This window comes from Caretta caretta, chromosome 4 (assembly GCF_965140235.1).
Source record: "Caretta caretta isolate rCarCar2 chromosome 4, rCarCar1.hap1, whole genome shotgun sequence".
NCBI classification, from domain to species: Eukaryota; Metazoa; Chordata; order Testudines; family Cheloniidae; genus Caretta; species Caretta caretta.
The window spans coordinates 154162654-154188288 of NC_134209.1; the positions used below are offsets into that span (position 1 = coordinate 154162654).

The window sequence follows — 25635 nt, forward strand, 5'->3', positions numbered from 1 at the left end:
CTCTGGGGAAGTCTCCTTTCTGGGAGCAGCCTGTCTGCAGGATACACAGCTCACCCGGCTTCCACCTTCCTGGATCTGACTCGGAGCATTCAGCATCCTCTGGCCCTCCATGCGCTTCCCACAGCGAGTCCACCCAGGCGGGGTCCTAGGGAAGCCAGAGGGTCCTGCCCCCCAACTCCGCAGTCAGACGTGACTCTCAGCCAGCCAGTAACACAGAAGGTTTATTAGACGACAGGAACATGGTCTAAAACAGAGCTTGTAGGTGCAGAGAACAGGACTCCTCAGCCAGGTCCATTTTGGGGGGCAGTGAGCCAGACAACCACGTCTGCCCTTCACTCCATGTCCCCAGCTAGCCCCAAACTGACTCCCCCTCCAGCCCCTCCTCCTCTGGGCTTTGTCCCTTTCCTGGGCCAGGAGGTCACCGGATTCCTTTGTTCTCCAGACCTTTAGCTCTCACCTTGCAGGGGGGAAGGGCCCCGGCCATCAGTTGCCAGGAGACAGAGTGTCGACCATTTATGTACCCTGGCCCTTTGCTCTGCAACAATTACACCCCCTTATCCCACCACCTAGATACTTAAGAACTGCATAGGGGAAACTGAGGCACCCCTACAGGATTCAGAGGAAACATTAAGAACAGTCCCACTTCGTCACAGGCACCTTAAAGACTAACTGATTTATTTGGGCATAAGCTTTCCTGGGTAAAACACCACTTCTTCAGATGCATGGAGTGAAAATTACAGATGCAGGCATTATACACTGCCACATGAGGGGAAGGGAGTTACGTCACATGTGGAGAACCAGTGAGACAGGGCCAATTCGATCAGGGGGGATGTAGTCCACTCCCAATAACAGATGAGGAGGTGTCAGTTCCAGGAGAGGCAAAGCTGCTTCTGTAATGAGCCAGCCACTCCCAGTCCCTATTCAAGCCCAAATTAATGGTGTTAAATTTGCAAATGAATTTTAGTTCTGCTAAAAGAAAAGGAGTACTTGTAGCACCTTAGAGACTTTTCTCCTTTTCTCCTTTTCTTTTTGCGAATACAGACTAACACGGCTGTTACTCTGAAACCTTTAGTTCTGCTGTTTCTCTTTGAAGTCTGTTTCTGAAGGTTTTTTGGTCAAGTATAGCTACTTTTAAATCTGTTATAGAATGTCCAGGATGATTGAAGTGTTCTCCTACTGGCTTTTGTAGGTTACCATTCCTGATCTCTGATTTGTGTCCATTTACTCTTTTACGAAGGGACTGTCCAGTTTGGCCAATGTACATGGCAGAGGGGCATTGCTGGCACATGATGGCATATATCATATTAGTAGATGTGCAAGTGAATGAGCCTCTGATGGTGTGGCTGACGTGGCTGGGTCCTCTGGTGGTGTCGCTAGAGTAGATATGGGGACAGAGCAGGGAATGAGGTTTGCTACGGGGATTGGTTCCTGGGTTAGTGTTTCTGTGGTGTGTAGTTGCTGGTGAGTATTTGCTTCAGGTTGGGGGGCTGTCTGTAAGCGAGGACTGGCCTGCTTCCCAAGGTCTGTGAGAGTGATGGGATCATTTTCCCGGATAGGTTGTAGATCGTTGATAATGTGCTGGAGAGGTTTGAGCTGGGGTCTGTACGTGATGGCCAGTGGTGTTCTGTTATTTTCCTTGTTGGGCCTGTCCTGTAGTAGGTGATTTCTGGGTACCCGTCTCTCTTCTGATGTAACCTTGGCTGTATTTCTGCTATGCTTCAACACCCCCACCCTCCACACAGAGGGATTCCTGTTTTACAGTTTCATCTAACGACTTCCAGATCCATAATTTAATTGAACCACCAGCCCCTTCTTATCTTAATCGCCCTGCCGCTGTTTGTAAACAAAATCCTGACTCCCTGCCCCAGGGGCGCAAACCGGGAACAGCACAGAACTCATCGCAGTCCACACTGCGGCTGCACTGCAGTTAAGAGCTCTGCCGGGGGCTGGGCAAGCAGACCTCTGGTAAGAAATGGGGGGAGCCCCCCTCACCCTCCATAAATGGTGCCCCTGCAATGGAGAGGATCGCGAAGAAGCCTTGTGATGGCATATGGGGCATCCAGTATTAAATGTGCAGCCACTGGCCAATCACTACAGCCAGGGGTAGGTGAGGCTCTTCAGCACATCTAGGAGAGGGACAACTCTCAATACAAATCCTACAGCCCTGTCAGCTGCCATGCCTGGAGCATCGATTGCACCAGCCCGGCACCAGCTGCTTGGGCACGAGAGTGGGAAACGCTTTGCACAGACCGTTCATCCTGCAGCTTGTTCCGCGGTCACCTTGTTTAACCCAATCAGCTCCCCAGAGTACATGGGCCCTGGGGCCGGGGACAGGCAGAGGATGCGTCCCGCAGTCTTTAGTCACAGCAGGTGGCATTAGGGGGGTGGTCATTCTCCACACACCAGCACAGATCTGGAGCTCTTGTCGTCCTGAGGAGACAGAACCGGCCTTTTTAGGCACATGCTGCTCTCCCCAGGGCGGAGACAGGGGACTGAAAAGGAGACCAAAACACAGCCAGCCCTCGTGGTACCTGTCCAGCTGCTGCTCCAGCTGGGCATCCAACTCAGCGGTCAGAACCAGACTGAGATTCCTAGGCAGACTTTGGGGCCCTGGAATCTCAGAACCCTTCTTGACAGTGACCAGACTGGAACGGAGAACAGGCCTTACTGCCAAACCTCTGAGAGGCATAATAGACATCACCTCCCTGAGTGACACCAGCCTGGCTGAGGGTGTGGAGTCAGGCTGCAGGTCGAGTCGAGCTGAGCCAGTTCAGGGTAGGGTTTGCCGTGTGGTCTGACATTGCCCACGGGCTTGATTCACTCCCCAAGGGAGTCAATGGCCAACCTGCAGTGCAACGCATACGCTTGTCCAGAGACCCGCAGGCCACCATTGTCAGCGCCAGTGTGCCGACAGGTTTCAGAGTAACAGCCGTGTTAGTCTGTATTCGCAAAGGTGCCACAAGTACTCCTTTTCTTTTTTCAGTGTGCCGACAGCGATTCCAAATTCTCAGTAATTGTGCAGAAAAGGCAGGAGTGTTCAGTAAATATTTCTGTTCTGTATTTGGGGAAAAAACTAGACGATGCAGCCTCCTCATATGGTGATGCTCTTTCCATTCCACTCGTCTCTTTGGAAGATGTTAAACAGAAGCTACTACAGTGAGACATTTTTAAATCAGCAGGTCCAGCTGACTTGCATCCAGAGTTTTAAAAGAGCTGGCTGAGGAGCTCACTGGATGGTTGATTTTCAAAAAAAGAAAAGGAGTACTTGTGGCACCTTAGAGACTAACCAATTTATTTGAGCATAAGCTTTCGTGAGCTACAGCTCACTTCATCGGTGTGTATGATAATCCAGGTGGGCCATTTCCAGCACAAATCCAGGTTTTCTCTCCCCCCATCCCACTGTCCTGCTGGTAATAGCTTATCTAAAGTGATCACTCTCTTTACAATGTGTATGATAATCAAGGTGGGCCATTTCCAGGATAAATCCAGGGTTTAACAAAAATGTCTGAGGAACGGGGGTGGGGGGGGAGGAAAAAACAAGGGGAAATAGCTTACCTTGCATAATGACTTAGCCACTCCCAGTCTCTATTCAAGCCTAAGTTAATTGTATCCAATTTGCAAATGAATTCCAATTCAGCAGTTTCTCGCTGGAGTCTGGTTTTGAAGTTTTTCTGTTGTAATATCGCAACTTTCATGTCTGTAATCGCATGACCAGAGAGATTGAAGTGTTCTCCGACTGGTTTATAAATGTTATAATTCTTGACATCTGATTTGTGTCCATTAATTTTTTTACGTAGAGACTGTCCAGTTTGACCAATGTACATGGCAGAGGGGCACTGCTGGCACATGATGGCATATATCACATTGGTGGATGTGCAGGTGAACGAGCCTCTGATAGTGTGGCTGATGTGATTAGGCCCTATGATGGTGTCCCCTGAATAGATATGTGGGCACAGTTGGCAACGGGCTTTGTTGCAAGGATAGGTTTCTGGGTTAGTGGTTCTGTTGTGTGGTATGTAGTTGCTGGTGAGTATTTGCTTCAGGTTGGGGGGCTGTCTGTAGGCAAGGACTGGCCTGTGTCCCAAGATTTGTGAGAGTGTTGGGTCATCCTTCAGGATGGGTTGTAGATCCTTGATAATGCGTTGGAGAGGTTTTAGTTGGGGGCTGAAGGTGACGGCTAGTGGCGTTCTGTTATTTTCTTTGTTAGGCCTGTCCTGTAGTAGGTGACTTCTGGGTACTCTTCTGGCTCTGTCAATCTGTTTCTTCACTTCAGCAGGTGGGTATTGTAGTTGTAAGAATGCTTGATAGAATCTTGTAGGTGTTTGTCTCTGTCTGAGGGGTTAGAGCAAATGCGGTTGTATCCTAGAGCTTGGCTGTAGACAATGGACCGTGTGGTGTGGTCTGGGTGAAAGTTGGAGGCATGTAGGTAGGAATAGCAGTCAGTAGGTTTCCGGTATAGGGTGGTGTTTATGTGATCATCGCTTATTAGCACCGTAGTGTCCAGGAAGTGGATCTCTTGTGTGGACTGGTCCAGGCTGAGGTTGATGATGGGATGGAAATTGTTGAAATCATGGTGGAATTCCTCAAGGGCTTTTTTTCCATGGGTCCAGATGATGAAGATGTCATCGATATAGTGCAAGTAGAGTAGGGGTATTAGGGGACGAGAGCTGAGGAAGCGTTGTTCTAAGTCAGCCATAAAAATGTTGGCATACTGTGGGGCCATGCGGGTACCCATAGCAGTGCTGCTGATTTGAAGGTATACATTGTCCCCAAATGTGAAATAGTTATGGGAAAGGACAAAGTCACAAAGTTCGGCAACCAGGTTAGCCGTGACATTATCGGGGATACTGTTCCTGATGGCTTGTAGTCCATCTTTGTGTGGAATGTTGATGTAGAGGGCTTCTACATCCATAGTAGTTAGGATGGTGTTATCAGGAAGATCACCGATGGATTGTAGTTTCCTCAGGAAGTCAGTGGTGTCTCGAAGATAGCTGGGAGTACTGGTAGCGTAGGGCCTGAGGAGGGAGTCTACATAGCCACACAATCCTGCTGTCAGGGTGCCAATGCCTGAGATGATGGGGCACCCAGGATTTCCAGGTTTATGGATCTTGGGTAGTAGATAGAATATCCCAGGTCGGGGTTCCAGGGGTGTGTCTGTGCGGATTTGATCTTGCGCTTTTTCAGGGAGTTTCTTGAGCAAATGCTGTAGTTTCTTTTGGTAACTCTCAGTGGGATCAGAGGGTATATGGCTTGCAGAAAGTGGTGTTGGAGAGCTGCCGAGCAGCCTCTTGTTCATATTCTGACCTATTCATGATGACAACAGCACCTCCTTTGTCAGCCTTTTTGATTATGATGTCAGAGTTGTTTCTGAGGCTGTGGATGGCATTGTGTTCTGCACGGCTGAGGTTATGGGGCAAATGATGCTGCTTTTCCACAATTTCAGCCTGTGCACGTCAGCGGAAGCACTCTATGTAGAAGTCCAGTCTGCTGTTTCGACCTTCAGGAGGAGTCCACCGAGAATCCTTCTTTTTGTAGTGTTGGTAGGAAGGTCTCTGTGGATTAGTATGTTGTTCAGAGGAGTTTTGGAAATATTCCTTGAGTCGGAGACGTCGAAAATAGGATTCTAGGTCACCACAGAACTGTATCGTGTTCGTGGGGGTGGAGGGGCAGAAGGAGAGGCCCCAAGATAGGACAGCTTCTTCTGCTGGGCTAAGAGTATAGTTGGATAGATTAACAATATTGCTGGGTGGGTTGAGGGAACCATTGCTGTGGCCCCTTGTGGCATGTAGTAGTTTAGAAAGTTTAGTGTCCTTTTTCTTTTGTAGAGAAGCAAAGTGTGTGTTGTAAATGGCTTGTCTATTTTTAGTAAAGTCCAGCCACGAGGAAGTTTGTGTGGAAGGTTGTTTTTTTATGAGAGTATCCAGTTTTGAGAGCTCATTCTTAATCTTTCCCTGTTTGCTGTAGAGGATGTTGATCAGGTGATTCCGCAGTTTCTTTGAGAGCGTGTGGCACAAGCTGTCAGCATAGTCTGTGTGGTATGTAGATTGTAATGGATTTTTTACCTTCAGTCCTTTTGGTACAATGTCCATCTGTTTGTATTTGGAGAGGAAGATGATGTCTGTCTGTATCTGTACAAGTTTTTTCATGCAGTTGATGGATTTCCTCTCCATACGGCTAAATGCATAATGACAGGTTTCAGAGTAGCAGCCATGTTAGTCTGTATTCCCAAAAGGATTTTCAGTGAGTCTTGGAGCACTGGGAAAGTTCCAGGGGACGGAAGAGAGCTAATGTTGTGCCAATGTTAAAAAGGGAAAGCAGGATGACCTGGTTAATTACTGGCCTGTCAGGCTGACATCTGTCCTGTGTAAGACAATGGAGTGGCTGGGTCTCGATTAATAAAGGGCTAAGGACAGTGATGTAATTAATGCCAATCACCTCGGTTTATGGAAAATAGATCCTGTCAAACTTGCTATTTTTTTGAGGAGATGACAAGTATGGTTGATAAAGGTAAGTTTTCTGAGTAACAGCCGTGTTAGTCTGTATTCGCAAAAAGAAAAGGAGGACTTGTGGCACCTTAGAGACTAACCAATTTATTTGAGCATGAGCTTTCGTGAGCTACAGCTCACTTCATCGGATGCACAGTGTTGCTGTACTACACATAGACATCTGTGAGGTGCTTGATTTGATTGAAGAAGGGTTTCTTCAGGTATGTTGGCAACAAGAAGAAAGCCAAGGAAAGTGTGGGCCCCTTACTGAATGAGGGAGGCAACCTAGTGACAGAGGATGTGGAAAAAGCTAATGTACTCAATGCTTTCTTTGCCTCTGTCTTCACGAACAAGGTCGGCTCCCAGACTGCTGCGCTGGGCAACACAGCATGGGAAGTAGGTGGCCAGCCCTCTGTGGAGAAAGAAGTGGTTCGGGACTATTTATAAAAGCTGGACGTGCACAAGTCCATGGGGCGGGATGCGTTGCATCCGAGAGTGCTAAAGGAATTGGCGGCTGTGATTGCAGAGCCATTGGCCATTATCTTTGAAAACTCATGGCAAACGGGGGAAGTCCCGGATGACTGGAAAAAGGCTAATGTAGTGCCCATCTTTAAAAAAGGGAAGAAGGAGGATCCGGAGAACTACGGGCCAGTCAGCCTCACCTCAGTCCCTGGAAAAATCATGGAGCTGGTCCTCAAGGAGTCTATCCTGAAGCACTTACACGAGAGGAAAGTGATCAGGAACAGTCAGCATGGATTCACCAAAGGAAGGTCATGCCTGACTAATCTAATCGCCTTTGATGATGAGATTACTGGTTCTGTGGGTGAAGGGAAAGCAGTGGATGTATTGTTTCTTGACTTTAGCAAAGCTTTCGACACGGTCTCCCACAGTATTCTTGTCAGCAAGTTAAAGAAGTATGGGCTGGATGAATGCACTATAAGGTGGGTAGAAAGTTGGCTAGACTGTCGGGCTCAACGGGTAGTGATCAATGGCTCCATGTCTAGTTGGCAGCCGGTATCAAGTGGAGTGCCCCAAGGGTCGGTCCTGGGGCCGGTTTTGTTCAATATCTTCATAAATGATCTGGATGATGGTGTGGATTGCACTCTCAGCAAATTTGCGGATGATACTAAACTAGGAGGAGTGATAGATACGGTGGCAGGTAGGGATAGGATACAGAGGGACCTAAACAAATTGGAGGATTGGGCCAAAAGAAATCTGATGAGGTTCATCAAGGATAAGTGCAGGATCCTGCACTTAGGACGGAAGAATCCCATGCACTGCTACAGACTAGGGACCGAATGGCTAGGCAGCAGTTCTGCGGAAAAGGACCTAGGGGTGACAGTGGACGAGAAGCTGGATATGAGTCAACAGTGTGCCCTTGTTGCCAAGAAGGCCAATGGCATTTTGGGCTGTATAAGTAGGGGCATAGCCAGCAGATCGAGGGACGTGATCTTTCCCCTCAATTCGACATTCGTGAGGCCTCATCTGGAGTACTGTGTCCAGTTTTGGGCCCCATACTACAAGAAGGATGTGGATAAATTGGAGATAGTCCAGCGAAGGGCAACAAAAATGATTAGGGGCCTGGAACACATGACTTACGAGGAGAGGCTGAGGGAACTGGGATTGTTTAGTCTGCAGAAGAGAAGAATGAGGGGGGATTTGATAGCTGCTTTCAACTACCTGAGAGGTGGTTCCAAAGAGGATGGTTCTAGACTATTCTCATTGGTAGAAGAGGACAGGACAAGGAGTAATGGTCTCAAGTTGCAGTGGGGGAGGTTTAGGTTGGATATTAGGAAAAACTTTTTCACTAGGAGGGTGGTGAAACACTGGAATGCGTTACCTAGGGAGGTGGTAGAATCTCCTTCCTTAGAAGTTTTTAAGGTCAGGCTTGACAAAGCCCTGGCTGGGATGATTTAATTGGGGATTGGTCCTGCTTTTGAGCAGGGGGTTGAACTAGATGACCTCCTGAGGTCCCTTCCAACCCTGATATTCTATGATTCGGTACCCTACAACATTTTGATCAAAAAACTAGACCGATATGAAATTAACATGGCACACATTAAATGGATTAAAAGCTGGCTAACTGGTAAATCTCAAAATGTAATAGTAAATGGAGAATCATAATCAAGGAGGTCTGTTTCCAATGGGGTCCCACAGGGATCGGTTCTTGACCCTACGCTATTTAATGTTTTTATTAATGATGTGGAAGAAAACAAAATCATCACTGAAGTTTGCAGATGACACAAAAATTGGCGGCGGGAAGCGGAGCGACACGGCTGGGAGCTGGCGGAGTAGAGCGGGCTGGGGCCGGGCTGCTCCGCTTCCCGCTGCTGCCGGTGAGTGTGGGGGTGGGGATCCCTTCCCCCAAGCCTCCTCCCCTGAGCAACACGACTGGGTTGGGGGCAAGGGAAGTGGAGCAGGCTGCTCCCGGCCCCCCAGGCCGCTAATCCCCCAGACCACTCTGGGTCTGTGGGGCCCCAAAAGTACCCACCCACAGCTCCTGCCTCCCAGACCCTGGGGCGTGTCGCGCAGGGGCTGTGTAGGGCACCCAAATGGCTAGGGACGGCCTTCTCTGTTAGGATAAGATCATAAGATGTGGGGAGCCAGCAAAACCGCATCTATATCCACTTGGGACTCTGGATCAATAAACAGCTCTGATTTGCATAAATCATAGGCACCATTTATAGTCCATTCTGTTGCGTCATCGGTTCTTTGCCTTTGTTTACTAGGCCTTCTACCCACACAATTCCAAAGAGACAATCCTGGGCGGGCCGCCATGGTCCCAGACGTGCCATTTCCTCTAATTCTGGTACAATTTTATATCAGTCCACCTGGTGTTGTTTCCTTTTCTGATGATTTTCAGTATTTTTCTCAGAACTGTGATACAGCATGGCCAGAAGGTAGCAGGAGAGTGATCCAGGGGAGAGATGTAAGTCCCAGGCTGAGGAGAAGCCTTATTCCCTGTAGAGGGAAGAAAGGTTTCTGTAGATTAATTAAAAGCACCTGAAGCCAATTAGAGCACCTAAAGCTAGTCACCTGAAAAAAAAAACCCTGCTTCAATCAGCCAGGGGAAGGAGGTGGAGCAGAGTGGTTTGGAGTTGGAGCAGAGAGCAATTTGGAGGAGTTGAAGTAGAGGAGAGTTTGGAGAAGTGCCGTGGCTGGCTAGAAGGCCAAGACCCTAGGTAAAGAGACACCTGGCTTCTGCAGAGAGAGAGGGCAGGAAGCCCCACAAGCTGACGAGCAGGAGAGGGAAGTAGCCCAGGGGAAGGAAGCACTAGTTCAAGTGGTTTACCACTATCCCTAGGGCCCCTGGGCTGGGACCCAGAGTAGAGGGTGGGCCCGGGTCCCTCCCTCTCCACTCCCCTTCTCTGGGTTACTAGTGGGACAGTAGATACCCTAGTTCAGGGGCAGGAAACTGCGCCCTGAACACCCCTCCCCCCCCCAAGAAGAGGAAGCGTGGGACCCATCAAAATCGTACCAGCAATTTGCCACAGAACATAAGATTGTTTTTGCACAAATAGTTCTAATAGTCTTTGACCTTAAGTCCTTGCTTTGGTTGCTAACTTGCAACAGACACATTCATGTCAAGCATGCATCATTCATACCAGGCCTCAATGACCTAAACATATTACATAGATATATGAATCACAATGTAGATTGATCTAGATATAGATATACACCAACAAATTCACCCAGGGTCTTTGTGGATTCACCATTCCTGGCAATTTTTCATTCCCAATTGGATGTTCTTCTAAAACAGGGGTGGGCAAACTACGGCCTGCAAGCCGTTTTAAGCTGGCCCACGAGCTCCCACTGGGGAGCCGGGTCAGGGACCACACCACACGGCTCCCGGAAGCTGCAGCATGTCCCCGCTCCGAGGGGCGCAGGCCACTCCATGCTTAGGAGCCAGAGAAGGGACATGCCACTGCTTCTGGGAGCCGCTTGAGGTAAGCGCTGCTCTAAGCCTGCACCCGAGCCTCTCCCCATGCCCCAACCCCCTGCCCCAGTCTCTCCAGACCCCTCAATCACAGCACGGAGCACCCTCCTGCACCCCAAATCTCTCATCCCCAGCCCCACCCCAGAGCCTGCACCTCCAGCCGGAACCTGCACCCCTTCCCACACCCCTGCCCCAGCCCTGATCCCCCTCCAAACCCCTCGGTCCCAGCCCAGAGCACCCTCCTGCACCCCAAACTCCTCATCCCCAGCCCCACCCCAGAGCCTGCACCCCCAGCCAGAGCCCTCACCCCTTCCTGAACCCAACCCCAATTTCGTGAGAATTCATGGCCCGCCGTACAATTTCTATTTCCCGATGTGGCCCTCAGGCCAGAAAGTTTGCCCACCCTGGTTCTAAAAGCTCTGCTCTAGAAATTATTGTGGAGCAGGTCTCTGGGTTGTGTTGTATGGGGGAAGGGGAGGGAGGAGGAAGGTGTCAGACTATGTGATCACAATTGTCCCTTCTGGCCTCGGAATCTATGAATCTATGCCTCCTCCCATCTCACTCCCCTCCTTCTCCCCACTCCCTGGCCTTGCCCCACTCCCTCACCTCTGGATCCCAGCCCCCGATGCATCTGATATCTCTGTAGCTACCTTTGAGCCCATCTTTTCTTTACAGCTTTGGAACAATTATTTCCACCTGGCAGTTGCCTTCCTCACCCAGGATTCCCTGCAGCTGGAGAACTTCTCCCAGGCTAAGCGCACGACCATCCTTGCCAAGTGAGTCACCTGCCTATCTCCACTGGGCCCTGGAGGTTATGGGACCTTGTGGAGCCCATCTTCCATGGCCACAGCCTGGGCTCCTCTGCTGGCCTCAATGGTTGGAGGTGCCTCCTGACTTTGTCATGTAACCAGGCAGGGGATTCCCTGCTCTCCGGTGATGCTGTAGACTGGCTGCGTCTGGAGCCTCCATCGAGGATGGGAAGGGGGGTGGATTTGGTGCTGGATTCCCAGCCCTGAAGCCCCTGTCTGCCCTTATTGACACCTCGAATGGTCCGGGCGGCACAGGGGCTGGAGGGAATAATTCCCTCTCCTTATCGCATCAGGTACGGAGACATGAGAGCCACAATTGGAGCTGCCATCCGGGACATGTGGTACAACCTAGGTGAGGCTGGTGCAGGGCAGCTGGAGGCAGCTGCTGTCTTGCCAGGGTGGGAAGGGCTTGAGCCTTGGGCAGGGCAGCTCTGGGATGGGGCCAGGCACGGCTGAGCCTGAGGGCAGGGTCATAGTCATTTGCATGACGGCTCTTTGGTTCGTTATGAAACATACTCCAGAAAGCAGAAACCCAATGTCCAGGTTATTGCTATACACCGGTGATACAGCACAGCACTCTGGGAAGTTGCCCCATGCAGTGATGTGACATTCACCTTACACAGACGTTAACCTCGAAAGCCATCTCTGTGTGCCCTGCCTGTTTACAAGTAAAAGTTACATCAGCCAATACAAGGAGTAGCCAATCAGCTTTCCGCCTTGGCTTTCCGGTCCCTGGCGTACCCCTTATCTCTGTTCTGACACATGCAGTCCAGGTACCAAGGGGCATGAAGGACCTGCTAGGTCTGTACTAGGGGAGAACAGTCATACGTCTCATCCTCTTTGGGACATTCCAGTATTGGCCTGTGAGAATAATTCCCTACCTTTCGGTTTGGCAGCTAGAGCAATACTGAGCTCTGGCAGACAGAGCGCACAGCTGGGGCTCCTGGGTCTTTGCATTTTTCTCCGCAAGCCAGCCAAACAGAAACAGCCAGGAGCTGGAATAGCCAAGGGGTTGTGGGGAAGGACTGAGGGGCATCAGTAGAGCTGCATGGTGTGGGGAGCAAGACTGGAGCAGCAGGGGGTACTACAGAGAGGGACTGAATCCGATCTCCCGTCTTGAGCTGGTCCCACATGGGTGTGCAGCTGAGAAGGCCCTTGCGACGCAGCCCCGCTCCCCGTCTGTCTGTCCCTTATACCTGTTGCCGATCATCATGCTCCTGGATGCTGCTCTCTGGGGCAGGACCCAGCTCGTTGCTAGGCCTGATCTGGGTGCCTCGGAAGGGCGTGTAATAAATTCTGCCAGTGTCCCACAGGGCTGGGCAGGCAGGGTGATACCGCCACATCTCCAAGGAGATCCTGCCCCTGGGCTGCTGCCCACAGCAGGAAGGAGCGGGCTCTCCCACCATGGGGAGAGGGGAGGGGTCCTGGGAGAGCAATACCCTTCCCACCAGTCCCTTCCTGCTCCCCTGCCTCAGGCCATCACAAGATTCAGTTTATCCCTGGCATGGTGGGCCCCATCCTGGAGATGACGCTGGTGCCCGAGCTGGAGCTGCGCAAATCCACCATCCCCATCTTCTTCGACATGATGCTGTGCGAGTACCAGCTGACCAAGACCTTCAGCATGGTGCGTACTGGGCCCCAGGGAGACTGGGGCCAGCAGGGTGCAAGGAGTGGGCGCGCGTAGTCACAAGGCAAAGGATGAGAGCAGCCCTGGGCTAGGAGGCATGCTGCGGTGGTGAGCCCCTCCCACGGGGGTCTGTGTCGGTATGACAGGGGCAGTGGGGGGCGGCTCTGGGAAAAGAGAGCACCAGGGCCAGAGGCCAGCTGGAGAGACGAGGCACAGGGCCTGTCACCTTCCCCCTCGGCCATGACCCAGCTGGCCCTGACAGGAACACAGCTCCCTTCAGCCCCTGCGCCTGGTCCCAGGCCCTCGACACTGAGCCTCTCAGCCCTGGCGCACCCCTCGCCCTCCCTTCCCGGGGCCACGGGCCGAGCCCCTCCCCCCGAGCGTGACCCTCGCCCTCCCTTCCCGGGGCCACGGGCCGAGCCCCTCCCCCGAGCGTGACCCTCGCCCTCCCTTCCCGGGGCCACGGGCCGAGCCCCTCCCCCCGAGCGTGACCCTCGCCCTCCCTTCCCGGGGCCACGGGCCGAGCCCCTCCCCCCGAGCGTGATCCTCGCCCTCCCTTCCCGGGGCCACGGGCCGAGCCCCTCCCCCCGAGCGTGACCCTCGCCCTCCCTTCCCGGGGCCACGGGCCGAGCCCCTCCCCCGAGCGTGACCCTCGCCCTCCCTTCCCGGGGCCACGGGCCGAGCCCCTCCCCCGAGCGTGACCCTCGCCCTCCCTTCCCGGGGCCACGGGCCGAGCCCCTCCCCCCGAGCGTGACCCTCGCCCTCCCTTCCCGGGGCCACGGGCCGAGCCCCTCCCCCCGAGCGTGACCCTCGCCCTCCCTTCCCGGGGCCACGGGCCGAGCCCCTCCCCCCGAGCGTGACCCTCGCCCTCCCTTCCCGGGGCCACGGGCCGAGCCCCTCCCCCCGAGCGTGACCCTCGCCCTCCCTTCCCGGGGCCACGGGCCGAGCCCCTCCCCCCGAGCGTGACCCTCGCCCTCCCTTCCCGGGGCCACGGGCCGAGCCCCTCCCCCCGAGTGTGACCCTTGCCCTCCCTTCCTGGGTTCGCTGGGCCAAGCCCCTCTCCAGCGCACCCCTTGCCCTCCCTGCCTGGGGACTCCAGCTGCACCCGAGCCCCTCCCCCTAAACAGCCCATCTGTAGGTACTGTCCTGGGCTGGCCTCAGTAGAGACTTACATGCCACCCCAGCGCACTGCTCCATAGCCAGGCTGAGGGGGTCCCCATGGTTGTCTCCCCACTCTCCCCCGCCCCAGGGCTTTTGTTTCAGGACCCCCGGAGCGAGGGAGGGAGGGAGGGAGGGAGGGGCGGAGCAGCCCAGCCCAGCCCAGCCCCTCCGTGTTTCGTCCTTGTTGGCGACACACTGGTTTGGGGTCACTGAATCCCTCACTTGTTCTCCGGAGCCCTGGGGTTAGATCAGGCCTTTTCCTTGGGACTCGTTCGGCCTGGGCCGCCCCTTTTCCCACCAGCGCTTGCTCTACTTGTGGCCACACTTGTCAGAGAACCGTGGCTGGGAGGGACTCAAGAGCTCAGCTAGGCCAGGACGTGCTCCGCTACCACCCGCCTCTCACAGCTGAGCTCATGATGTGGGGAAATCTGTCAGCCCCGTTATCACCACAGGCCCTGCCCAGAGTCTCCTGGCCCAGCCTCCCGGGGCAGCCTGTGCTGCGGCTGCGGCTGAGGGGCAGGATAGGGAGCTCCCCAGGGCAGTGGCCCTGCGCCCCCCAAGGCTCTCATGGGGCGTGGCTGGGGATGCTGAGAAGGCGACGGGCAGGAGCCCTGGGAAAGGGCTCTAGACCCACAGGCCGGGAGGCACCGCAAGGGTCTAGATCAGGATTGAACCAGGCCCCGGGCAGGGGCTTCTTCATTGCCAGCATCTCTGCTGCTGCAGCCCCCGGGGCGCCCAGAGCTCGGCAGAGCCCCAGCCCAGCTCACGCTGCCCCTCTCCGCAGTTCGAGGACGAGATCCTGCACAAGCTGGACAGCGAAGTGGAGGGAGGCCGTGGGGACGAGCAGTACAAGCAGCTGTTCCAGAGCATGTGAGTCTCTGCCCAGCCTGGCCCCTGCCTCCCCTCACACCTGCCCCTGTCTGGCCCCTCCTACAGCCGTGCGCACCCTCCCCACGTGCCCCCACTGCTGTGTCCTGGAATCACCCTCAGCAGCTGCCAGCCGGCGTGCTGGGACCAGGGACGAGTCTGTCACTGCCAGCTCTGCCCCACAGGCACCCCGGGAGCTCCGTCCCTCGCCCCTCACCCCGCTGACAAACTGGAGCCCCGCACAGTAAGCGCTCCTGCCCCACAGCACCCCCTGCTGGGAGAGGCCGGGGCTGGAGGAGCCTGGAGCTCCCCCCCCGCCCAGCTCCTGCCCCGCTTCCCACAGCGCCCCCTGCTGGGAGAGGCCGGGGCTGGAGGAGCCGGGAGCTCCCCCCCCCGCCCAGCTCCTGCCCCGCTTCCCACAGCGCCCCCTGCTGGGAGAGGCCGGGGCTGGAGGAGCCGGGAGCTCCCCCGCCCCCCAACTCCTGCCCCGCTTCCCACAGCGCCCCCTGCTGGGAGAGGCCGGGGCTGGAGGAGCCGGGAGCTCCCCCCCCCCGCCCAGCTCCTGCCCCGCTTCCCACAGCGCCCCCTGCTGGGAGAGGCCGGGGCTGGAGGAGCCGGGAGCTCCCCCACACCCAGCTTCTGCCCCGCTTCCCACAGCGCCCCCTGCTGGGAGAGGCTGGGGCTGGAGGAGCCTGGAGCTCCCCCGCCCCCCAACTCCTGCCCCACTTCCCACAGCGCCCCCTGCTGGGAGAGGCCGGGGCTGGAGGAGCCGGGAGCTCCCCCGCCCCCCAACTCCTGCCCCGCTTCCCACAGCGCCCCCTGCTGGGAGAGGCCGGGGCTGGAGGAGCCGGGAGCTCCCCCGCCCCCCAACTCCTGCCCCGCTTCCCACAGCGCCCCCTGCTGGGAGAGGCCGGGGCTGGAGGAGCCGGGAGCTCCCCCCCCGCCCAGCTCCTGCCCCGCTTCCCACAGCGCCCCCTGCTGGGAGAGACCAGGGCTGGAGGAGCCGGGAGCTCCCCCGCCCCCCAACTCCTGCCCTGCTTCCCACAGCGCCCCCTGCTGGGAGAGGCCGGGGCTGGAGGAGCCTGGAGCTCCCCCCCCGCCCAGCTCCTGCCCCGCTTCCCACAGCGCCCCCTGCTGGGAGAGGCCGGGGCTGGAGGAGCCGGGAGCTCCCCCGCCCCCCAACTCCTGCCCCGCTTCCCACAGCGCCCCCTGCTGGGAGAGACCAGGGCTGGAGGAGCTGTCATTTGCCACGAGCAAGATATCCCCTTTTTGTTGCTGTGTGGAATGGGCCCGGCCTGCATCAGGCTCCAGGCCAGGGCAGAGGGGAACAGGGTTGTGAATCCTTCTTTTCTTCCCCAGCCTCCTCAGCTGCTGCAGGAATCACCCTGAGCTGGCAAAGCCCAGTGAGAACTTCGTGGCCCTGGTCACGGGCCTCCTGGAGCGGCTGCTGGACTATCGCGCTGTCATGAACGACGAGAACAAGACCTACAGTATGAGTTGCACCGTCAACCTGCTGGTGGGTCCCTGGCCGCACGCCCCACTGGGCAGCCCAGCGTCTCCCCGGGCAGCTCGCGCGCCCCACTGGGCAGCGCGATGGGCCTGCCGTGCCCTATGGTGCATGAGGCTGTGTGGCCAGATGGGACGCACGGTGACAAGGGAGGCTTCTCCGCTGCTGCCCTCAGGCCTGAGGGGGGACCGGACATGGCTCATCTGGGGAAGGCAGAGACGCGTCCTGTCTCTCAGGCACCAGCCCCCCCTTCCTTGGAGCACATGTGGGGATGGACTTCCCATTCCCTTTCGAGCCTCAGGGCTATTGCAGCCCCCTCCCACACAAGTCTGCTAGGGCCCCTCCCTTGCTCCCCCAGGCATCACCTGCTGTACCCGAGCCCTGAGAACTGGTCCCTGACATGGCTTGTAGCAGGGACATTTACAAGGTGCAGTGGCTTCAGCGGGAGAGGCTGGGAACCCCGCCCAGACACCCCACAGCCCTGTGGGTAGGGGTGACCCATGTTCAAATCCCTGCTCTACGTCTGGCAGAGGGGGAATTGAACCTGGGGCTTCCAAAGCTGGGGGAGTGCTGGAACCAACTGGCCTGGCCTAGGCGCTACTCTGCAGCCAGGGGTCAGTGCTGTGAGTGCCAGGTTGGGGGAGGTTGGCGTCTACGGCCCTTAGAAGGGCAGGACTGAGACCCCACCCTTCTGGTCAGTATCTCCCATTGGCTAGTTCCGGCAGCTCCCCACCTATCACTGGCTTCTGTGGGACCCACTCTCAGGGGCCTGGCTCTCCCCATCCATTGTGTGGGGAGCTGGGCACCCTCTTCTGGGCTGCAGATCCCACGAGGTAGCAGGTGCCTACACACAAGCACCGATGTCCCTCTGTGGATCTAGCCCAGAGCTCTTTAGTACCTCCTCCGCCAGTCACCTTCCTCCTTCTGCTCTTCCTTCCCCAGAACTTCTACAAGGAGATTGACCGCCAGGCCATGTACATCAGGTGAGAGCCGTGTGCCCCAGGGATCCAAGAGAGCCGTGTGTCCCACGGGTCCGTGAGAGCTATGTGCCCCGGGGGTCTGTGAGAACCCCAGGATTCTGTCCCTATGTGCCCAGGCGGGGCCCATCCCATCTCCACCACAGCGTCCTGTGGCCTCCACTCCAATGGGCTTCACTCACAAGCAGAATAAGATGGTTCTTCTCAGTACCTGCCCTGCAGCCCCCTAGGTGCATCATGCCCTGGAACAAAGGTTCAGCAGTTAGAAAGAGGCCCTCGGGGCCCCTGTGCAGCTGCTGTGGGTTGATTTGCACAGGAGCCACTGGCTGGAAGTTAATACCCTCCCTGAGGATGGTGCCAGGAAGGGACAGGACGGGCTCCCAGAGCCAGGCAGACTCCCTGAGGTTCATGGACTAGGTCTAGCTCTCTGCTGTCTGGCTGTGCAGGGCCCAGGCACTGCTTCTTCCTTGAGTGATGTCTCTGTGGGTGTTCCACTTCAGGTGATGGTGCATCCCTGTGCCTTTGCTCAGAGAGTTTTCGTAGCCGACCTGCACAGTGTTTGCCTGATGGCGCCGTTAGCACCTCACCTAGTGCGTGCACCTAGGACCCCTCATTTCCTTCTCAACCATCCCCAGCCTGGGACGGAGCCTTTAACCATCCCATTACACTTAGGTAGTACTCTCTTAGATAGTTTAAAATAGGATAGGAAGTATAAGTTTCATTTTTTAGTAAATTACTTACTCCTTTTCTTCCTAAAAAAAAAAAAAGTTTAATTCTTTTCTCCCTTAGGATAGTTAGGATAGATATTGTGAACTGACAAAAATGCCGGATTCACCAGTTTTCAAACGCTGCACAACTTGCAGAGAAGTGATGCCGGTATCCAATTGTCACAGAGTCCCTGGGCGATGCTCTGGAACTGCTCCCCATGAAGCCAGTCAGGACTCTGGGGAAGTCTCCTTTTGATGATCTCTGCTGGGAAGGAGTTTCCTGCCCCTGATCAGAAGTGTTCCATAGTGATTTCTCCATCAAGATGAGTTTTAGCCTCAGGTCTCTATGAGCCCAGGATTTGAGTTAGTACAATGGACACATTTCTGGGGTATGTGCATCTCCCCCACGCAACGGACACATTGAGTGTGTCCGTTGGTGTGACAAAGTGGGACTGTTCTTAATGTTTCCTCTGAATAGTGTGGGGGTGCCTCAGTTTCCCCTATGCAGTTCTTAAGTTTCTAGGTGGTGGGGTAAGGGTGTATGATCATTGCAGAGCCCTAGAGGGCAGGTGTGTGCAGGGGTCTGGACACAGAGAATGGCCAACACCCTGTTTCCTGGCAACTGATGGCCTGGGCCCTTCCCCCCTGCAAGGTGAGAGCTAAAGGGCTGGAGAACAAAGGAATCAGGTGACCTCCTGGCCCGGGAAAGGGGAAAGCCTGGAGGAGGAGAGGCTGGAGTGAGTTTCAGTTTGGGGCTGGCTGGGACATGGAGTGAAGTGCAGACGTGGTTGTCTGGCTCACTGCCCCCCAAAATGATTCCCCAGCTGAGGAATCCAGTTCTCTGCACCTACAAGCTCTGTTTTAGACCATGTTCCTGTCGTCTAATAAACCTCTGTTTTACTGGCTGGCTGAGAGTCCCGTCTGACTGCGGAGTTGGGGGGCAGGACCCTCTGGCTTCCCCAGGACCCCGCCTGGGCGGACTCGCTGTGGGAAGCGTACGGAGGGGCAGAGGATGCTGAATGCTCCGAGGTCAGACCCAGGAAGGTGGAAGCTGTGTGAGCTGTGTGTCCTGCAGACAGGCTGCTCACAGAAAGGCATTTTAATGGCAAGGTCTCCTGAGACCCATTCCTCAAAAAAAAAAAAAAAAAAAAAAAAAGGCAAGAAAACAAGCATCCTCATTACCTCACAGAGAGCAGAACAAAAGGAAATGGTCTCCCACCAGATTGCTCTCCTTGGTGTCAACCACAGCTGATCAGCACTTAAAACTCTCCGGGAACCTCCAGCACCACCTGTGCAGTGGCCTCTGCCGAAACACAGCGCTCCTGTGCAGAGTCGAGGGGCTCTAAGCCTACGTCCTCCATCAAGGCACCATTGATGACGCTGAAGGAGACAGCACCGACAGCCATTCTGCCGACTATGCCGCCTCCCACTGTTACTATTACAATGGCGCCAACAAAGACCACAACAGCCTCGGCACCGACTGCTACATCATCAACACAATCGGCACCGACCTCATTGGCACTGAAGCTCCTGGTGCTACACCATTTTCTGCGCCAGAAAGATCTATTTATATCATACCGGAGTCCCCACTTCTGGACGTCGAGGGCTCCCCGGTGCGCGTGGTACCGGAGCAACCATTATCTTTGATAGCCCCTCCAATCTCAAGTGAAGAGGACAACAAGGAAAAAGGGATGTTCTCACCTCACTATTCCTCCCCGAACAGAACACCTATGACAGCTGGACCACTACGATCAAGGCCCACATAGGGGCACGAAATACAACCATGGTATTGGCATCCATGGATGGGACCACCCATGCCTTTCCCCACGAACTGGCCATAGTGGGACCCATGGGGGTCTTACAGAAGACACTTCAGCAGACCCCCCAGCCCACATAGGAAAGGCATTAGATTTCCACCTTCACCATCTGTCAAGGTTCCTTCCCCACTCTGAACTCTAGGGTACAGATGTGAAGACCTGCATGAAAACCTCCTAAGCTTACTTTTACCAGCTTAGGTTAAAACTTCCCCAAGGTACAAACTATTTTACCTTTTGCCTTTGGACTTTCGCTGCCACCACCAAACGTCTTACCGGGTTTATTATTGGGAAAGAGTCGTTTGGAAACGTCTTTCCCCCCCAAAATCCTCACCGAAACCTTGCACCCCCCTTCCTGGGGAAGGTTTGATAAAAATCCTCACCAATTTGCATAGGTGACCACAGATCCAAACCCTTGGATCTTAAGAACAATGAAAAAAGCATTCAGTTTCTTACTAGATTAATTTTAATAGAAGAAAAAGTAAAAAGAATCACCTTTGTAAAATCAGGATGGTAAATACCTTACAGGGTAACCAGATTCAAAACGTAGAGAATCCCTCTAGGCAAAACCTTAAGTTACAAAAAGATCCAAAGACAGGAATATATATTCCATTCAGCACAGCTTATTTTCTCAGCCATTTAAAGAAATCATAATCTAACACATATCTAGCTAGATTACTTACTAAATTCTAAGACTCCGTTCCTGTTCTGTCCCCAGCAAAAGCATCACACAGACAGACCCAGACCCTTTGTTTCTCTCCCCCCTCCCCCCACCTTCCAGCTTTGAAAGTATCTTGTCTCCTCATTGGTCATTTTGGTCAGGTGCCAGCGAGGTTATCCTAGCTTCTTAACCCTTTACAGGTGAAAGGGCTTTTCCTCTGGCCAGGAGGGATTTTAAAGGTGTTTACCCTTCCCTTTATATTTATGACACCGTCGGAGACTTTAACAACTGATCCAAGGGAGGATCCCGTAGAAGAACAAGAAGAGTGTCTTGCACATGACACTTCACCAAACATTAATAACACATCCTCCTCTCCAGATGAGGCAATAATGCCCCCATCCCCAACCACCGCCGATGACAGCAACCACTTTCAGGACTTGTTCAAAAGGGTGGATGATGAACTAAAAATTCCTCTCGAAGAACTACTGGAAGCCCAACATGTATTACTGGACATTTTGCAGACATCTTCACCATCCAACCACCATACTACTTTCCTGCAAGAGGGCTCACAAAAAGTACTACATCCCCTCAAAGGGAACTGAATTTTTATTCACCCATCCAGCTCCCAACTACTGGTTGTGGAGGCAGCCAGCCAGAGAGGGAAACAACAGCACAACTGATAAGGGCAGTAAGAGGTCGGACTTATTTGGCCGCAAAGTATATTCTTCCTCCACTCTCCAATTTAGGTGGCAAACTGTGTGGCACTACTAGCCAGGTATAACCACAGAAACTGTGCAAAATTTTTGGACTTTATTAATGATATACCTGAGGAAAAAGAGACCAATTTAAATCACTGGTCTCAGAAGGGTAGCGAGGACAGACCTGCAGGCATCCCTAGATGTAGCAGACACAGCTACTAGATCTACTGCTACTGCTGTGGTCATGCGATGGGCGTCGTGGTTGAACTCTTCAGGGTTACCCCAAGAAATACAATCTACAGACGAAGCCCTCCCATTTGATGGTGAAAAGCTCTTTGCAGCCAATCAAGTGCTGCACATCATGAAAGATTCACAGGTGACTCTTCGATCCCTAGGCATTTACATACCATCCACAGAAAGGAGGACAAAATAGGTATCAGTCGTACCAGAGGAACAGATACTCACCATATCCACAACAACATCAGTGATCATACGAACAACAAAGACAGAGACAAAGACTCCAAAGATGCAGCGCCCCAAACTCCATCCAACCAGAAAATTTGAAGCCTTGATTGAGGGTCTGAAGGACCTCCCCCATGCTACAGTGCTGACATCATCCATCCATCCATCCATCTGGAGACCGTCTACTCCCCTTCTAACTGAGATGATCTTCCATCACCATGGACAAATGGGCCCTAGAAGTCACCCACACGGGCTACGCCATCCTCTTAGTTTCTATACACCCCCACCCACTCCCCATCCCCCTCCCTCTTCAGAGACCCCTCTCATGAGCACCTACTACGACGAGATAGATCACTATCTACAACTAAGTGCAGTGGAAGTAGTTCCCACTCAGCACAGGGGAAGGGTTTCTATTCCCACTATTTTGTAACACAGAAGAAAAACGGGAGATGGCGACTTATCCTGGATCTCAGACTACCGAACAAGTTTGTGAGAAAACAAAAGTTCAAGATGGTCACCTTAGCAACAATAACACCAGCACTGGAACAGGGGGACTGGTTTTCAGCCCTTGCCCTGGAAGATGCTTATTTTCATGTTACAATCCGCTCACAGATTTATCCTAGCAGATTTACACGAACCACTACCAATGCAAAGTCTGACCCTTTGATCTATCAACGGCACCTCAAATCTTTTCCAAAATTCTCACGGTGGCAGCGGCACACCTAAGAAAACGAGGGATAATAATATTCCCTTACCTGGACGACTGCCTTCTAAAATCGCACAGTCGAATAGACGCCATCCAGACTACCCGACAGACAATAGACTTCTTCCAGAGTCTAGGCCTACAAATAAACAAGAACAAGTCAACCCTAGAGCCCGTCCAACAACTAGAATTTATCAGTGCTTACCTCGACTCAATGGAAGCAAAAGCCTCCCTAGATTCAACACAGTATCCAACCTCATATCTGTAGTAATGAGCAGCCCATATATATCAGCCCACATCTGCCTCCAACTTCTAGGTCACATGGCAGCATACACATGCATAGTGAAACATGCACAATTACATATGCAATGCCTTCAGGGATGGCTATGAACCATCTACGGGCCCCACAAACATGGCCTAAACAGACGATTCACAGTGCCACTCAAAGTCAAGGAATCCCTAGAATGGTGGACACAACCCAACAATGTGTGGTCAGGAATCCTGTTCACACAGGAGCCACCATCCCAAATGCTCACAACAGATGCCTCCCTTAGGGTGGGGAGCCCACATGTAATAACACACAATTCAGGGACAGTGGTCCCCCAACAAAACATGGCTACACATAAATCTGTTGGAGCTCCGTGCAGTTCGCAATGCTTGTCTATATTTCCTACCGCTACTAAGGAACCAGAACAAAAGAGTAATGACCAACAACATTGCATGCATGTTCTACATAAACAGACAGGGAGGGGCCCGATCACTAGGCACCAAAGCCATAAAATTATGGAACTGGTGCATCCATCACAATATCAACATCTCTGCCTGGATCCCAGAACACCACAGCAGACAATTTACCCATGATCATGAATGGGAGATGAACAAGGAGATATTAGAGAACATACTCCAACAATGGGGGCACCCAGTGATAGATCGCTTTGCGACAGCCCAAAACTGCAAATGCCCGCGATTCTGCTTGAGAGCAGGTTTGGGAACATGATCGATGGGGGATGCATTCCTAATCACATGGAACGCATCTCTCCCATACGCATTCCCACCCCTACCTCCATTATTGAAGGTGATACAGAAAATAAAGACAGACAAAGCGAGAGTCATCCTGATAGCCCTCACATGGCCAAGACAGACCTGGTATCCCTTCGTAACACGGATGGCAGCATGTGCTCCAATCACTCTCCTGCTTCACACGGACCTTCTAACACAGCACGAGGGTCAGATTCTCCATCCGAACCTAGAGATGCTCCACCTGAAAGCATGGCTCCTCTATGGTTCACTCAGGATGAATCAGGGTGTTCAGAACAAGTAAAACAAGTACTATTACACAATAGGAAATCTACTACTCATACGGCTTACCTACAGAAATGGAAGAGATTCACTGAGTGGTGCAACACCAAATAAATCTCACCGGTGTCAGCACCTCTTCCACTGATACTAGATTCCATTCTCAAGTTAAAAAACACTGGCCTATCCATAAGTTTGACCAAAGTGCACCTCGCAGTTATCACTGCCTTTCACCAAAAAATTGATGACACAACAATATTTGCACATCCAATCACTAAATGATTTCTCAGGGGCATAGAAACAATCTACCCAGAAGTGCATCCACCTACACTATCTTGGGACCTAAACTTAGTTTTAAAAGGTTTCAGAGTAACAGCCGTGTTAGTCTGTATTCGCAAAAAGAAAAGGAGTACTTGTGGCACCTTAGAGACTAACCAATTTATTTGAGCATGAGCTTTCGTGAGCTACAGCTCACTTCATCGGATGCATCCGATGAAGTGAGCTGTAGCTCACGAAAGCTCATGCTCAAATAAATTGGTTAGTCTCTAAAGTGCCACAAGTACTCCTTTTCTTTTTAGTTTTAAAAGATCTCACTAGAACACCATTCGAACCCTTGGTGACCTGTTCCCCAGCACACTATCCATAAAGTTTGCATTTTTAATAGCAATCACATCGGCTCGATGCGTGGGAGAAATAGGGGCTCTCATGGCAGACCCCCCATATACTATTTTTTTTTTAAACACAAAGTCACATTAAGGACCCATCCAAAATTCCTTCCTAAGATGATACCGTCCTTCCATATAAATCAACCAAGACATCTCCCAGCATTCTTTCCCAAACCCCATGAGAACGCACTTGCAGCTGTCATGCACACCTTGGACATTAGATGAGCTTTAGCATTCTATCTAGACAGAACCAAATCCCCCAAACTCTTCATCTCCACCACGGAACGGTCCAAAGGAAACCCCATATCCTTCCATAGAGACTCAAAATGGATATCTGGTTGCCAACTAAAGGGTATACAAACACCAGTGGGAACCAGATCACACTCTACCAGATCAATAGCATCATCAGTAGCATTTCTGCACAATGTCCCTCTCATAGGCATATGTAAAGCTGCTACCTGGGCCTCCAAACGCACCTTTGTGAAACACTACGCAGTTACACAGGGTCCAGAAGCAGACACCTGGCTAGGGCTAGCAGTGCCATCCTCAATTAACCAACCAACTCCAAGCTCCTTCTGTCCTAAGGAGGGCACTGCTCTACAGTCACCTGGAGTGGTGCACCCACAGCGACAGCACTCGAAGCAGAAGAGAAGGTTAGTCACCTTGTGCAGTAACTGAGGTTCTTCGAGATGTCTCCACTACGCTCCCTCCACTCCTCTACTTGGGAGTTCGATACAGGACTCTGCGGTAGAGACAGAACTGTGGGGTCCCGGCCTTGCACGCTAGAGGAGGTGCTAACGGCATCGTGAGGCAAACACCACACATGCACGACCCATATGGGTACTGCCACTAAACCTCTCTGAGCAAAGGCGCAGGGATGCAACCCAGGGACACACATCTTGAAGAACCTCAGTGGTGGCACAGGGTGAGTAACCTTCTCTTTCCTTTGCTGAGGCCAGCAGCTCTGTCCCAGGCAGCAGGGTCAGGAGGAGACTGGGCCACTTCCAGGTGCTCTGTGGGAAGATCTACACTGGGAGGAGGCAGCGGTTGCCCTGGATCTGCCTGAACTTTGGGAGCTGATGCTGTTTAGAGATGCCCCATGCTCTGCAGGAGCTGAGGGCTCTCTCTGAGCCAGGTCCCAGAACAACCCACCCTGGGAGGCTTGGCCTGGCACCGGGGCTCTTGGGGATGGCAGGCGGCATTTCCAAACCCAGGTGGGCCGGAGCCCTGAGGACAAAGGCTCCCCACCGTGAAAATGC

At 53.3% G+C, this 25635-nt stretch overlaps 1 protein-coding gene across 3 annotated transcripts in view; it reads left to right on the forward strand.

Annotated features, from left to right (window-relative positions):
* The window catches only part of LOC125635193 (dedicator of cytokinesis protein 2-like), a 344043-nt gene that overhangs the window by 293346 nt on the left and 25062 nt on the right, over positions 1-25635 (forward strand). Inside the window, exons 32-37 of one of the 3 annotated variants that reach the window (XM_048846557.2) lie at positions 11098-11198; positions 11525-11583; positions 12707-12855; positions 14804-14889; positions 16246-16402; positions 17336-17376. In XM_048846557.2, the coding sequence (XP_048702514.2) occupies positions 11098-11198; positions 11525-11583; positions 12707-12855; positions 14804-14889; positions 16246-16402; positions 17336-17376 (593 nt within the window). Of the gene's footprint in view, positions 1-11097; positions 11199-11524; positions 11584-12706; positions 12856-14803; positions 14890-16245; positions 16403-17335; positions 17377-25635 lie in introns of those variants that run through there. The other 2 variants (XR_012668261.1, XM_075128207.1) reach the window with 2 other exon arrangements.